At 43.2% G+C, this 14,385-nt stretch overlaps 1 protein-coding gene and 1 long non-coding RNA gene across 3 annotated transcripts in view; one reads left to right on the forward strand and one right to left on the reverse strand.

The window, feature by feature from the left end:
* Window positions 1-203: 203 nt before the first annotated feature.
* The window catches only part of ELP2 (elongator acetyltransferase complex subunit 2), a 49,781-nt gene continuing 35,599 nt past the window's right edge, over window positions 204-14,385 (forward strand). The window contains exons 1-5 of one of the 2 annotated variants that reach the window (XM_074824131.1): window positions 204-350; window positions 450-528; window positions 8,058-8,143; window positions 9,895-10,045; window positions 11,298-11,375. In XM_074824131.1, the coding sequence (XP_074680232.1) occupies window positions 219-350; window positions 450-528; window positions 8,058-8,143; window positions 9,895-10,045; window positions 11,298-11,375 (526 nt within the window). In that variant the 5' untranslated portion in view covers window positions 204-218. Of the gene's footprint in view, window positions 351-449; window positions 529-8,057; window positions 8,144-9,531; window positions 9,625-9,894; window positions 10,046-11,297; window positions 11,376-14,385 lie in introns of those variants that run through there. The other variant, XM_074824122.1, reaches the window with a different exon arrangement.
* On the reverse strand, window positions 1,045-7,082 carry LOC141923279 (uncharacterized). Its single transcript, XR_012623248.1, has 2 exons — window positions 6,514-7,082; window positions 1,045-2,260 (listed from the first exon to the last, which is right to left on the reverse strand). It is a non-coding gene; the product is annotated as an uncharacterized LOC141923279 (long non-coding RNA).

Here is a 14,385-nt window from a genome sequence, read left to right on the forward strand (position 1 = left end):
CACCCCGACTTACGCTGACTCTCCCTCACCCCACGGCCGCGCAGCCGGGGCCGCCCGGGCTGGGCCTGAGCCGCGCCCCCCGCCCCCAGCCCGCCCTCCTCGCCCCTCAGGCCGCGGGCAGCCCCGCCCCTCCCGCCTCAGACCCCGCCCCCTCGGGCGCCGCGCAGGGGTCGTTGCTACGGGAGCTGCGCGAGGTCGCGCACGCGGCGGGGAGGAAGATGGCGGCGCCCGTGGAAGTCTGTCATGTCGCCTGCTGCGCCAACCGGGCGGGCGGCGGGGTTGTGTCCTGGGGGCGGGGGGGGCTCCTCGCCTTCGGCAGCTGCCGCGACGTCGTCCTCTACCAGCCGACGGTGAGCTGAGGCGCTGCGGGCCGGGGCGGGGCCGGGGCCAGGAACCGGAGCCGGGACCAGCAGCGCGGCCTCACGCTGGGTGCTTTCTCTCTCCCGCAGGTGAGGCGGGCGGCCGCCGCCCTCCGCGGCCACGCCGGCAGGGTGAACTGCGTGCGCTGGGTCCGCCGGCGGGACGGCGGTGAGTAGCGCGGCCTTTCTCCTCCGCCTCCCCGTCCTCTCGGGTCGGGCGGCCGCGGGTGTGCGCGTGTGTCTGTGTGTGCGCGTGTGTCTGGGGGGGGGGGGCGTGTGTGTGTGGGGGGGCGTGGGGGGGGGCGTGTCTGTGTGTAGGTGGGTGTGTGTGGGTGTGTCTGTGTGTGTGTCTGTGGGTGGGTGTGTGTGTGTGGGGGGGTGGGTGTCTCTGTGTGTGTGTGTGTCTGTGTGTCTGCATGTCTGCGTGTCTGCATGTGCGTGTCTGTGTCTGCCGACCGCGGCAGGGGCCCGGGCCGCGGGCGCTGCTGCCCAGCCCCTGGCTAGGGCGGTGAGGCAGGAGGATCGGCAACAGAGGGGCTGCGGTGTATACTTAAAGGAATAGGGATCTGCAGAGCATCCTCTCCCCTTCAGCCCAGCCTCCCTGTAGGGATTTTAATAGGTGGCTCCGCAGGAATTGGACCCAGTGTCACATCCTGCTTAGACAAAGGAAGACAAGTGACTCAGATTCGCAAACCCCCAATGGAGTGGACAAGTCTCCAAGTCCAAGCATTTATTAACTACCCACAATGTACTAATTGAACACACGGTAATTGGCTAAGTATATAGCAAGTTGTGGCAAGCAATACCATATGCCTTGCATTTCTTAATGGGAAAGGGAAAAGAGGGAGATAGAGGGAATGGGGAAATACAGATCACCGGTCTGGGTTTCTGCGCTGATCCCGCTGGCGAGGGTTCCAGGAGGCACAGGAGGCAGCCGTCTTTTTCACTTGCATCCGTCTTCTTCGCTTCACTGCACTCTCCCGGGCTGCCCCCTTTCTTCCCCCCCTTGATTTATACACACTGTCCTTGGGTCCATCCCCTAGGTCGACCCACATGCCTACGTATCCTATGTACGGGGAGGGGTAAGGTGTTTCATGGGATGATGTAATTAGCATGATCATGTTAGCCCTCGTTAGCATACTGAGGGGTGTTAACTTTAATATGCATTTTGTGGATAATGAAGCAAAGGTCATTCACCGGACAGATGGCCCTTGAAATTTGTCCAGGTGCACCAGAGCAGAGCCGTCCTGTCTCCACAGGGCTCCCTCCTCCAGCTGCATCTTGTGTTATTCGGGCAGCCTTATCAGCTTCGACCTCCACACCATCCACCCTGTGACTCACAGTTTTGTCTTGCGAGTGTTTGAGGCATTTCTTTAATCAGCCTCAACTTTTGCTTTCTCAGGCTGTTTTTCTTAGTTTCTCGCAGGCCTGGTTTCTTGTCTCTCACATCCCACCCCGTGACTCAAACACTCCGAGTTCTTCTTTGACCGTTGTGATCTCAAAAGGTATAGGGGAAAAAGAAGACAGAAGGTGAGAGAGCATATAGCTAGCTGCTGCAAGGCATAGTATTAAAAGCAAAAATTTGCATAATATCACAGTACTAATATTTACAAGCCATCTTCCCCACCCCATGAGTCCTGAGGATCCCAGTGATGTGACCCATGACCCAGGGTTCCATCCATCAAACCAGTCCATCGGTCGAAAAAGTTCTCTGTTCCTGTTGGCGATCTTCTTCATCGTGGCACGGGTCTCCTCTGTAGAGGTGGTGGCATTGTGGATGGTGATGCAGCATTCTCCCTCAGTTAGATTCAGCACACCGCACAGTCCGTGTTCCTTCAGCAATGCTAGCTGGATTCTGCAACACCATCTTAGATGCTTGTTGGGTCTGCACCTTTAATTCCCTAAAGGTATACCTTGTTAGTACATATAATTGCTAAGTTAAATTTTTTAAAACTATTTGAGGTTATACAGTCACATTAGCAGGTCTATAAGGATTTAAATGGGAATACAATTTAATATTCAGGTACAATTCATTAATGCTTAATTTGTGGGATCAGACCCCTCCAGCTAGTCTTTGATTACTTCATGTTGCTGTTGGTGGATGTGGTGTTGTCAGGACCACATCCAGTTATATGAGCTAGCACTGTAATCTGTTTGGTATTTGCAAACACCAGTGTGCAGTCACAGGTGAGTCACAGGCTTCCTTAATTTCCCAATAAGGTAACTTAAGGCACAACTCCAGGTTAGCATTCCAATAAGTGAACTCATTAAATGTACCTGTAAAATTTCCTGGATTGTTGATTGTAATTGATTGGCAATGATTTATTCCACACTCAGCAGGTATGATTCCACAAATTATATAATAATATAAGCAGATTACAAATAATAACTAGCCAATAATGCCTATAACTATCGAAAGCGCTAAAAGTAACATAGGTCTCCTGTCGTCCAGGATCAATGCCCTGTAAAACAAATATATGCATAACAAAACAACAATGGTTAGAAAGAAGGGACAATCCACCTGGTATTGATACGGTATTCTTTCCCATGGGCATCAGTAGCCACCAATGAACAAATATTGATGGGAGTTTTTAGGGTTAGGGGTACTTGCCCCACGGTGGGCAAGTCTACTAGAACAGGTTGTCCAGGATAATGGAGCGGATTTGCAGGGTCTTTAGTCTCTTTTTTCCCGGCGAGTATGGACGGAGGCTTAGGACAGAACGTGGTAAGTCGTGGGCACCCATTAATTCCCCACCAGCTGTTTATCTTCATTACTGCATCTGGCACCCATTGTGGCCATCCTGGTTCAAGGGGTTTTAGGGCCTGCCTTAAAAGTCTGTTGGTGCGTTCCACAATCCCATTTCCTTGGGGATAGTATGGAGTATGGAAAATCCACTGAATTCCTTCATCTTGAGCCCACTCCTGAACCACCCCGGCAGTAAAGTGACTACCGTTGTCTGATTGGATTGATTTGGGTTTAGGTAAGCAGCTAAACCGGCGTTTTAACCCCTTCACCATATTTTCTGCAGTTGCTCGAGATACAGCTTTTGTTTGGGTTAGGCCTGACACTATTTCCACCCCCACCAATACATAGCATTTTCCCTCAGAGAGCCGGAAAGGACCAATATAATCCACCTGGTTGTTTAGTAGGTGGGCAGGGCAATTTCCTGACTGGGTCTGTCCCACTGCAGCAGCATCAGAGCCACCAATCAGAACATCATCAATATATTGATATATCCTGACCCCTTCCCTAGGAGGGATTTGAGTAAGCTCCTGTGCTAGTGCATAATGAGTAATGGTCGGCGAATGACAATATCCCTGGGGCAGACGTGTAAAGGTAAATTGCACACCTTCCCATGTAAAGGCAGAGTGATCTGCCTCCTGTATGGTTGCAATCAGTTCAGCTATATTAAGTACTGCAGCTGTTAGAGGACCTGTATTGGAATTTAATCGCTGATAGTCAATTGTCAGTCACCACTTTCCATTAGGTTTATGGACTGGCCACACTGCGGAATTACAGGGTGAGTGAGTTGGAGTGATTATCCCTTGTTCCCACAGCTCTGCTATTACCGGAGCGATCCCCTCTCTGGCACCTAACAGTAAGGTGTAAGGTTTCACATTAACAATTTTAGAAGGAGGAAGCACAGGCGCTTGCTGTAAAAGTCTTATAGAGGCAGTTGGGGACCCAAATTTCCATTCCCTTCCTTTTGAATCCACCCAGGCTTGTCCCTTCAATAGGTTAAGTCCCAGGATATTTGTGGGGAAATTTCCCAGGATCATAATAGCCTCTGTTGCAGTTTCATTCCCAGGTAACCAGCATTTCACCCGAGCAGTCGGCTGTGGCTTAGAGTCCCTGAAAACATCTGTAACCCAGATCTGCTTTTTGTCAGCAATTATGCCATTCCGCTTGGCAACATCAGCTTGGAGTGCTGAGATCCGAGCCCCTGTATCTACTAGAAATGTAACTGGAGTTTTAAGGGGGCTGAGCGGAAAGGTAATCAACAAGACTCCTTTAGTATTCTCTGTGAGCCTCCTTAAGTGGACCCACCCGCCATCCCCTGGCTCACTTACTGGGGATGGCACATCCAGTTTCCCGACCCTAAATCAATCAAGTCCTCTTCAGGGGCAGTTGGTGTTTGAGAAGCAATTACCACCATCTCGTTAGTTTTCAGTTCTGTCCCTCCCTTCGCCTGAAAGGTCTGCTCGGTTGGGGGGGGCAGCTTCCTTTTGCCTTTCCAGGCTCGAATGAGCTTTTCTAAAACTTTAGTAGGCATACCGTCCATTAACTCTCGGGGAATCCCCTGTCCAATTCCCTCAGTCCACAAGAGGTTTCTCTTTGCTCTTAAAACATGCGGAGGGGAAGGAGACAGATTTTCCTGCTGTTTCACTCTGCGTACCGAGGGCTTAGGTTTACCCATTCCCCCAGTAAGGCCCATTCTCTGGCTGTAATTTATTAAGTCCTGAGCTATCTCTCCCCAAGTCATGGGTTCTCCCCCTGCCCATCTCCCCCCTCGTGGGGCTAATGCATTCCGCAAACGATCTTGTAATTGTACTGCATGTGATTTCAAAGAGTCTGGCAAGCCCCGAATTAGGGGAGTCATTTGATTGGGGTTAGCAATTAACAGCATCGGGGAAGACTGCTGCGGAACCAAATGCCTGTCATGCATTAATTGGAGACAAGCAGCTTTCTGCAGACTTTTGGTCAAATGATTTATGGTTGGGGTCTCAATACATACTGGATCCCCCCTTTCCAAGGGGTCCAGACCCCCAGCCCAATAAGCAGCTCGTTGACTTAACGACCACGGTGCTCTCTGGTCATCGGTAACTAAGAAAACCCCTGGCCCCCAGTACCCCTGGGCCTCATCGTCTGATAACAAGATTCGGTCGCCACCAGTCAAAGATACCCTCCACACGTATTCAGTCTCAGTTTCCTGAGCTCGTCTGGTATATTTCTCTTGAATTTTCGCAAGCTCAGTCGCTGGATATGGTGTAGTTCGAATGGTGACCTGCGGAGCTCTTCCACCCTGACCCTCGGTGGTCTCCGTTTTAATAAATGGTCTTAAATTTGCCTTTTCATTTTTGGGGTAAAAAATTTCTTGGCTTATCTCTAAATCCTTTGTTGGATACAAGGGTCTGGCTGCTGCTTTTGCCAGATTCGTAACTCCCTGTTCACTATCCGGAACAGAGCAGAGATCTGTCCGGTTGCAGGTTTCTTGTTCATTCCCCTCTTTTTTGGACCGTGAGATTTTTTCTCGGTCCAAGGCATATAACAGAGCCGTGTGAAGTCGCTGAGTGGTGTTACGCTCATCAGCTAATTGGCTTTTCAAAACTTCAGTTTGCTCTTGCCAGAGTTTAGCTTTTTGTTCGGTAACCTTACGTTCCTCGAGCAATTGATCCTGGAGAGCTTTTACCAGATCTTGTAAGGATTTGATCATTTCCCCTTCTAGTTGTTTCTTAACATGTTTATCTTTTTGGGCTGCAGTCAGTGCTGCCCCTAATACAGAGCACACTATAGCTTTTCCTTTGCCTGGTCGCGACCCTTGCACCCCCTCAAGCACACTGATATAGCTTGCCACTGCTTCCGGATTATGCCAATTATCGTGGGCCCAAACCTTTACTAAAGGAGGAGGACAAGCCTTATACTCCTTCAGTTTCTCAAAAATAGTGGAGCAGTCAAGCACCGACATTTCCTGGCCAGTCATGACTTGCCACTGCTCGAACCTCTCCTGGCTTATAGCTGAGGGGTCATTTCCCAATTCTCCCTGCCCTTATTGGATGGAGAATTGGTATCCCTCCGACCCTCTCCCAGCATATAGCTGAGGGGCCAATTCCCAGTTCTCCCTGTCCGAGTTTGTCGGATAGAGAACCAGTATCTCATAAGACTTTCCAATACCGAAGGGGATCCTTCTGACTACGCCAATTTTAATGTCATGTCCCGCTCAGATAAAGGGAGACAAGTGACTCAGATTCGCAAATCCCCAATGGAGTGGACAACCAAGTCCAAGCATTTATTAACTACCCACAATGTACTAATTGAACACACGGTAATTGGCTAAGTATATAGCAAGTTGTGGCAAGCAATACCATATGCCTTGCATTTCTTAAGGGGAAGGGGAAAAGAGGGAGATAGAGGGAATGGGGAAATACAGATCACCGGTCCGGGTTTCTGCGCTGATCCCGCTGGCGAGGGTTCCAGGAGGCACAGGAGGCAGCCGTCTTTTTCACTTGCATCCGTCTTCTTCGCTTCACTGCACTCTCCCGGGCTGCCCCCTTTCTTCCCCCCCTTGATTTATACACACTGTCCTTGGGTCCGTCCCCTAGGTCGACCCACATGCCTACGTATCCCATGTACGGGGAGGGGTAAGGTGTTTCATGGGATGATGTAATTAGCATGATCATGTTAGCCCTCGTTAGCATATTGAGGGGTGTTAACTTTAATATGCATTTTGTGGATAATGAAGCAAAGGTCATTCACCGGACAGATGGCCCTTGAAATTTGTCCAGGTGCACCAGAGCAGAGCCGTCCTGTCTCCACAGGGCTCCCTCCTCCAGCTGCATCTTGTGTTATTCGGGCAGCCTTATCAGCTTCGACCTCCACACCATCCACCCTGTGACTCACAGTTTTGTCTTGCGAGTGTTTGAGGCATTTCTTTAATCAGCCTCAACTTTTGCTTTCTCAGGCTGTTTTTCTTAGTTTCTCGCAGGCCTGGTTTCTCGTCTCTCACACCCAGGAAACCCGGGTGAGCTGCCCGGTAAAGCGAGGGGGTCCGGCCGGGTGTCTTCTCCAGGCCCCACAGTCAACGCCAGCCAGGGAGGCTGCCCTGCCTGGGGCTGCGGTGGCTCTGACAGGTTGCGGCTCTGATGCTTGTGCTGCCACCGGCCTCTTTAGTAAGGGTTTGGAGTTTTGCATCGTTTGACTTTGTAAACTGGTTTACAATGCCTTTTAAGAAATCTCTGACTATAAAGCTGTAAATTTCATAGAGGTCATATCCACGAAGAAGTATTCTTTCAAGATAAAATGTTTGAGATCCTTATGAGGCTTTTGCTTGAGAGTAATTTCAGGATTTAAAGTTGCTTAGTGCAGGCTTTTCAAAGGCATGTATTCTTGCCCTTATGCCTTTATAGAAACTCACTGACAAAGTGAAATGGGGCCGTTGATTGGACCGTTAATGTAATGTGCCTGTTGCTTTTTGGGGGAGGAATTACTGAGGTGAAAACATTCATTTTAATAGTGATATAAACTGCCATCCTTTCAACTGGTTGAACTAAAACATTTTCTTCTTAAAACTGATTAAAAGAAATTATTTTCAGGGAACTTGAGAGTTACATTTTCATGTGAAGCTTTGAATTCTCTTTGGTTAGATTTATCTTGTTTTATTTTCCTATCCTCCAAACAAAAAAAGCAAATATTAAATTACACTGTTGGATTTGAGAATCTTTTTGGAAAGATATATTTATCACATTCATGCAAAACTTTAAATATTCCTGTGACTTTTCTTTTTATGTTGTCTTAGAGAATACCTTTCCTTTTAAGCTGTCCTGCACAGCACGACTCATATTAGCTGTACTTTATTTTGATGGAAACTTTGCTTACAGTTGGTACATATTTTGTGAGTAGTAACCAGTGTAACTGCTTATGCTGTTGACTGTTGTTACAAAGTAAGTGTTCACAAAACTTACCAAAATGTGGTTTTTTAGCTTCTGAAACAGAGTTAGTTTCTGGTGGATCTGATAAACAACTCATTCTTTGGACATGGAATGGAACAGGAACGTGGAATAATCAGGTGAGCAGAAATAACCTCTTTTTAAAGCTCCCCCCACCCTAGTTTCTCACATACTACAAATTATGTTTTGTCTGTATTTCTTATTCATAGCTCTTCATTTTACCCTGAGTATTGAATGTTGTGTATATCTCCTTCAAATTGTTGGTATACTATCATGCTATGTTTTACTTTAAATGTTGTTTCTTGTTTTCTCTAGTTTATCTTTTTCAAATCAGCCTTTATTAAGAAATTAGCTAGCCAGTCATCAAGTGGATTTGTCTAGCATGTCTAAAAGATCCAGTTTTTCTGTTCGTGAGTCACCAGCTTTCTGATCTCATGTAGTTCTTGCCTTTAAACTGCCTTAAAATCTTCAGACCATGAGGTTTGAGTTGACATTTCCCGTACCTTTCTCCTTCGTTTCTTTATATCCATTTTGTAGTGATTTCTGGTCAACCTGTGTAACAGTGTAGTGTTTGTATATAGGTAGTCTTGCAAGAATGATATGCAGGTTGGGGTAAGTGTTTAAAAAAAAATGAAAATGTGCAACAACTGAGTTTTTTCAGAGAAAAGTAAGGAGACTTGCTAATTTATTATTCATACTATAAAATGTAAGGCAAAGAATGGAGTATAGTGTAAAAGAGCTTTCAGAATGAACTGAAATTCAGATAAAATACTTTTTAAATTTATTATCTAACTTTTAAAATCTTACTTATTAGGCATTGGTTTGTGAATGGCTGTGTAGGTAACCCATTTCATAGGCTATCTGAAACTAGATTAGACTTGCCATTTTAAAATGCATGAGAATGCATACTAGGGGGAAATGCACCTAGTTTGATGGGGGAATGTTCTCAGAAATAAATAATTTCTGATCCTGATCCATTGTAAATGTTTAGTTATTTATTTAAAATAACTTACAGATTTCTTTACTAATCTTTTCTGCTGATGTGGTGCACGGGCTCATGGCAGTCTTTGAAAAAGAATGTGGCTAAATGTGCACATTTTAATGACAGTTCTAGACTTGTGTGAATTCTTAAAACCTGGCAAAGTTCCATGTTGGACTGATCAAAAATCCTTACTGGGGCCTGCCAGGCTATATTTTGGAAGGAGACGTCAAGTGTTTTTATGCCCAAATTTAGGCTGAACAACTTCTGGTCACAGAATTAAAAGCTGCTTCTTTTGTTCTTTGTGTTTATGAAGAACTGGTCACAAATTGAATCACCTGTATTTATTCATTAATTAAGAAAGTAGGTACTTAAGTCTAAATTTAGAGGTTTTGGTTTTCATGTTGGTATTTTGAGGGAGGAAAAAGGTGTTTTGATTTGCGAGAACACACTAAACATTGCTGATAGAGCTGCTGTAGCTGCTACTTATTCCATTGTGTTCTCTGCTCTGTCTCCTTCACTAAGGTTCTCCAAACTTTTATGAGATGTTCCTTAGGGTGAGGGACAAGAGAAGGAGAAAAAGGAAGGAAAACTGCTCTTCTTAACTTCTATGGTGGAATGGTGAGGTTTGTATAGTGTACACAGGAACATTTAATTCTGCTCAGCTTTGAACAAAATCTTACCAAGTTAATACTCATTACTGCTGTATCCCTTCTCTATGTTTTTCTGGAATGTGCTATAGCTTAAGCATAGCTTGGCAGATGCTCTGCCATTGCAAGTGTACAATTTGTTTTCAGTATTAAATTATTTTATTTCTTAAAATAGCTTTAAAAATTCTCTCAGATAAGTTATTGGAATTTAAAACTCTGTAAAACTTTCTGATGTGTTCAGCTTGTGAAAAGCATTCCTCTCAAAGGCCATGCTGAAGCTGTTTGTGCTGTGGATGCTGTCTACCAGTCGGATGAACCTGATTTAAATCTGCTAATAGCTTCTGCCGCTTCTGACTCTACTGTGAGAATCTGGTCTCGGCATGGTTCAGAAGGTAACTTTTTTTTTTTACCTTAGAGACAACATACTGGCTTAAAAATGATGAATGCTTTAATCCATTGAAGTACTTGGCTAAATACTAACATCTTTTAATGCAACTACATTGATTTCTCTTCAAACTTTAGTACGTCAAACCACTGTATTGCTCTTTGAAAGCTGAGGGTTATACTAGTTTAACAGCTTTGGGTCAGATTTGTTCTGCATAATGATTTATCTTTTTCATCAGTGTTGTGTTGGCTGAATTTACTTGTTTTTAATATGTGTTCAGAATCTGATGAGCTGAACCATTATTTTGCCCTGTAACATGGGGGCAGACTAGCTGTATGTGTGTGTGAAGTAAAATTCATTAGTAAAATTATTAATGCTGGCATTAGAAAGGTGAGGTTAAACTAGCCACTTGTTTGTTCCTATTGACTTGAGCCCAAAGAAGTTTGGGATAACAGGATCTTGACCTTCTGGTGAACGAGGTCATTGCATGGACGCATGGGAGAACAGCTCTTTGAAATATGTAAGAAATAGATAGGGTGGATAATCTAGATTTAAAGTGTTATTTGCTAGTTGAGTTTTACTGACTGCATCTCTCAAGCTACTTTCTTCCTTACCTGGTGAACTTGAGGATTTCAGATTTCCCTGCCTACATGAGAGAAATAGTTGGGAGTTGCCAATCTTCAGTCCCATGTTCTGGAAGGCATTTCTCATGCTCTCAAAGAATACCATGAAGTCCTGTCCTTTACTTTTTGTCTTGCTGTTGTGAGTTCCAGTGATGGAAGGACCAATTCTGCTTCTGTAGAGAGGTTTTTCTGCTATCCAGTTGATTACTCTGATCTTGATGGCTTACTAGTATAACCGCTCTGGGATCTCAGGGGTGGTTGCAGGTTTCTGCTCATTTCTCTATCTGCTCTTGTAGTAAATGGGTTCAATTTTAGCTTCCTGTGTAGTGAATGCTGTTGTCACAGGATATAATTTGCAATATTTATTGCTTCTGATGTGTTACTGCAGCGAAGCTGTGCAACTTAAATACTTGGTAGAGAATAGTGACTTTATCTTCTAACTCTGCAAACTCTGGATAAATTTCTGGGGCCCCACAGAAGGTAACATTATTTAGGCTTATGAAAAAAGTAGAAGTTTTTCAGCTCTTTAAAATAAATTTGAATGGGAGATTTGAACTACATAGTGTAGTAGGAAATGACAATATAACTAATACTTAACAATGAATGAGATCAGTGCTGTCTGCTCTTGTTTTCCAGCTAAATGCATTGAAATTCTGCAGTTTGGAAATGGATTTGTTATGGATGTCTGCTTATCCTTCTTGCCTGGCAGCAATGGTAAGTACAGCTGCACATCTTGAATATCAATGCAGGAAATGTAAGATCTAAGAAATCCCCCAAATAGATTTTAATTTGACCGACTCCAGATCCTTGTGCCATATTTTTTGTTTTCTACAGAATCAGCCTAAGCTGTTGCTTGTTTCTAAAGATTTTCACTGAACTCTACTTGGCAATTAGAAAAATACTGGATGATTACAGTTTCTTCAAAATGATGCCCAAATGGAATTCTTTAGTTGAACTCTTGAGACAGAGTGCTTAAGAAGGGAGTAACAGGGCTGTAAGTGAACAGGATGGGACGATGCTGTTAGTTTCACCCAGTCCTTGTGGTGCTGCTGTGTATATTTGTTCTTGTTGTTTGGATTGAAGGGCAAGATCCATAAAAACAATCTGCAGGCCTGCATCAAAAATTGCAGATTAATGAGCAATGTTTATCACCTGTTCAGTCTTAAATGTGAAAAAATTGAGATACTGAACAAGTTTAACCTGACTATTCAGCATGCTTTATGTAGTTTTCTCTTAACATAAATGTTCAGATTTTGTAGCCTGCCACAGACACATTCTTCTGTTGCAAATTTGTAGAAGCTTTTTTTTCTTAAAAAAAACCCCTAAATGTATGATCAAGCCCGATACATACGTTGAATTAGGTTTGTGTTTAAGTATCATTAGAGCCTTTCACCTGGATGGAGGAGTGCCAGGCTACCAAGGGGAAAAAGTACTAAAGTTTCTTACTGTATCTAGAGTTTTCAGCTTTGCTGCATGTGTTCCACGCTGATGTGTTGTTTGATTGTACACCTCCAGAGCTGTTATACAAAAACCTATTTTATTTTTTGGCTTGTGATAATTCTGGGAGATACAAAAACTCTATAAAGATGCATTGTCCCGTTTGGAAATGCTAATGTCCATTTCCAGAGTGTGTCTGGTATCAAAAGCAGCATCTGCACTGTTAAAGAACTGTAAACTTCTCTCTCTCTCTTTTTCCTGTGAATATTCTGTTAGGTGGTTGTTGAGATGAAGTTAAAAGGCTTGAGGGTAAATTAGAATCACTACCTCCATTGTGAATTTTTGTTAGGAGTGTCTGTAGTGCCAGTTTAATGAGTATAAAATTCATATTGCAAAGCAATAGATTATTTCTTTGTTTATGATACTATACAGGTAAGAAATTCTCACTGTAACACTCTAGGGCACCTATTTAATGTTGAAATCATGTTGTGTATAAGAGAAGTGACTTCATTTTGGAAAAATGTTAAATGAAGATTATCATGTTCTTAAAACTAATTGCTTCTGAAACAAAAATTGCATGGAGTGCTTGAAGCTTCTTTAAATGTTGGAATAGCAAGCATTTTGTTTTGCTGTGAAAATCTCCCAGAGTCCCCAAGACCCAGTGTTGCTTAAAGTTGCATTCAGAGCAGGACAATCCTTTATTATGGCCTCTTCCCATCCCAATTCAAATTAGTTATCCAAAACAACACAGTGCTCATAACCTGAAAAAGAGTACTTTACTTTTCTGAAGAACTGAAATTATTTTTAAATGATAAATAATTTGTGTAGGTCTTGTACAGAAATTAAAAAAAAAAATCCTATGCATTTATGTTTTTAATGCCAGTTCCAGTATGAATGATCTGTGCTGCTAAAATCGTCAAGAAACAGTTTAGATTATGAACCATAAATGTATGGTTAGAAATGTTTACCCTAGAAATCTATAAAGGGGCTTTTAATACAGCATAGCCATGTTCTGTGTGTTTTCCCTAAACCTGACGTAGTAGTCCATACAATTGGACTGTTTTTATTCAGAGGAGTATGTTAATTCTGAAATCTAAATAAAGTAGTTAAAATATATTATTAAAAATTTCACTGCTGATCGTTCTGTCAGAAACATTAATCTGTAGTGGCAATTTGGAATTTTAATGAGCTTCAGGGGAAAATGATATATGATAACTTTAGGAGTTGCTCTGAAATCTTTATGAAGGCTATGTTGGCAGCTGTATTAAGATTTAAAGAAGCTTTTCTCTTGAGGACAATCTGCAGTTCTTAAGTCAGAAATTAAATACAGAATTACTTTTCTAAGAGTTCTAAACTACTCTCCTGAACTAGAAGGTTTTACAGTAAACCTCCAATTTCACCAAGCAAAGACATTTAAAGCTCTCATTGAAAATTGAATCATACGTAATATATGCTTTCACTTTCAAAAGACATTGAAGTTCATGATGCCTAGTATTTTAACTGATTGTCCTTGAAAATAAATGATTTTAAAAAAAAAAAGTTAAGAACCATTTCTGTGAAGAAGTCAAATGGGGAAAGCCAACAGACTGCTCAAAAACCTGATCATTTGCAGTTGGAGTATAGCTTAAGCACTTTACTAGCAACCTCTTAGTTAAGGAGTTTTTTTACAGCTGTTTCCGGACTTTTGAAGGAAAGCTTCGTGCTATCTTGTTTGTCTGGTTGCTTTTTGCCTTGCAGTGTCTGCAGAAACTCTGCTTCTGAAATGCTGGGAATAGAATTTACAAGCCTTGATCTGCCCTTTTGTCATACACTGATTCTTCTTACTACCTGGATAATTGTGGTGCCATAGCTTGGCCTCTGACAAATAAGAGTTGTCTCCTCAGAACTGAACTGCAACAGGTGAAAAAAAGAGTGAGCAAACTTGAAAAAGTTTTGCCGATCACACTGTCCCCATTGCAATTGGACCACAGTTTACAATTCATTTTTTCTATTTCCTTTGCAGGACTTCATCTGAGTCAGAGCCAAATTCTAATACTCTAGAACATTTATGTGAAAAACTATATGCTAGTCTGGTTTTGCCACTTACATATTTTTTGACAGAACTTTTTGAGTGAAAGCTTTTGCATTTGTCTGGTACAGCAACTAGATCAATATTCTCATCTTTTTTTTGTTAATCAAACTTTTATTCAATTGAATAAGTATGTAATTACTATAATGGCCCCTAAAATGTATTTCTCAGGAAAGGGTGATACAGGGTCCAAGAACATACGTTGTATCATATTTTGTG

The sequence above is a fragment of the Strix aluco genome, chromosome 1, assembly GCF_031877795.1.
Source record: "Strix aluco isolate bStrAlu1 chromosome 1, bStrAlu1.hap1, whole genome shotgun sequence".
Classification (NCBI taxonomy): Eukaryota; Metazoa; Chordata; class Aves; order Strigiformes; family Strigidae; genus Strix; species Strix aluco.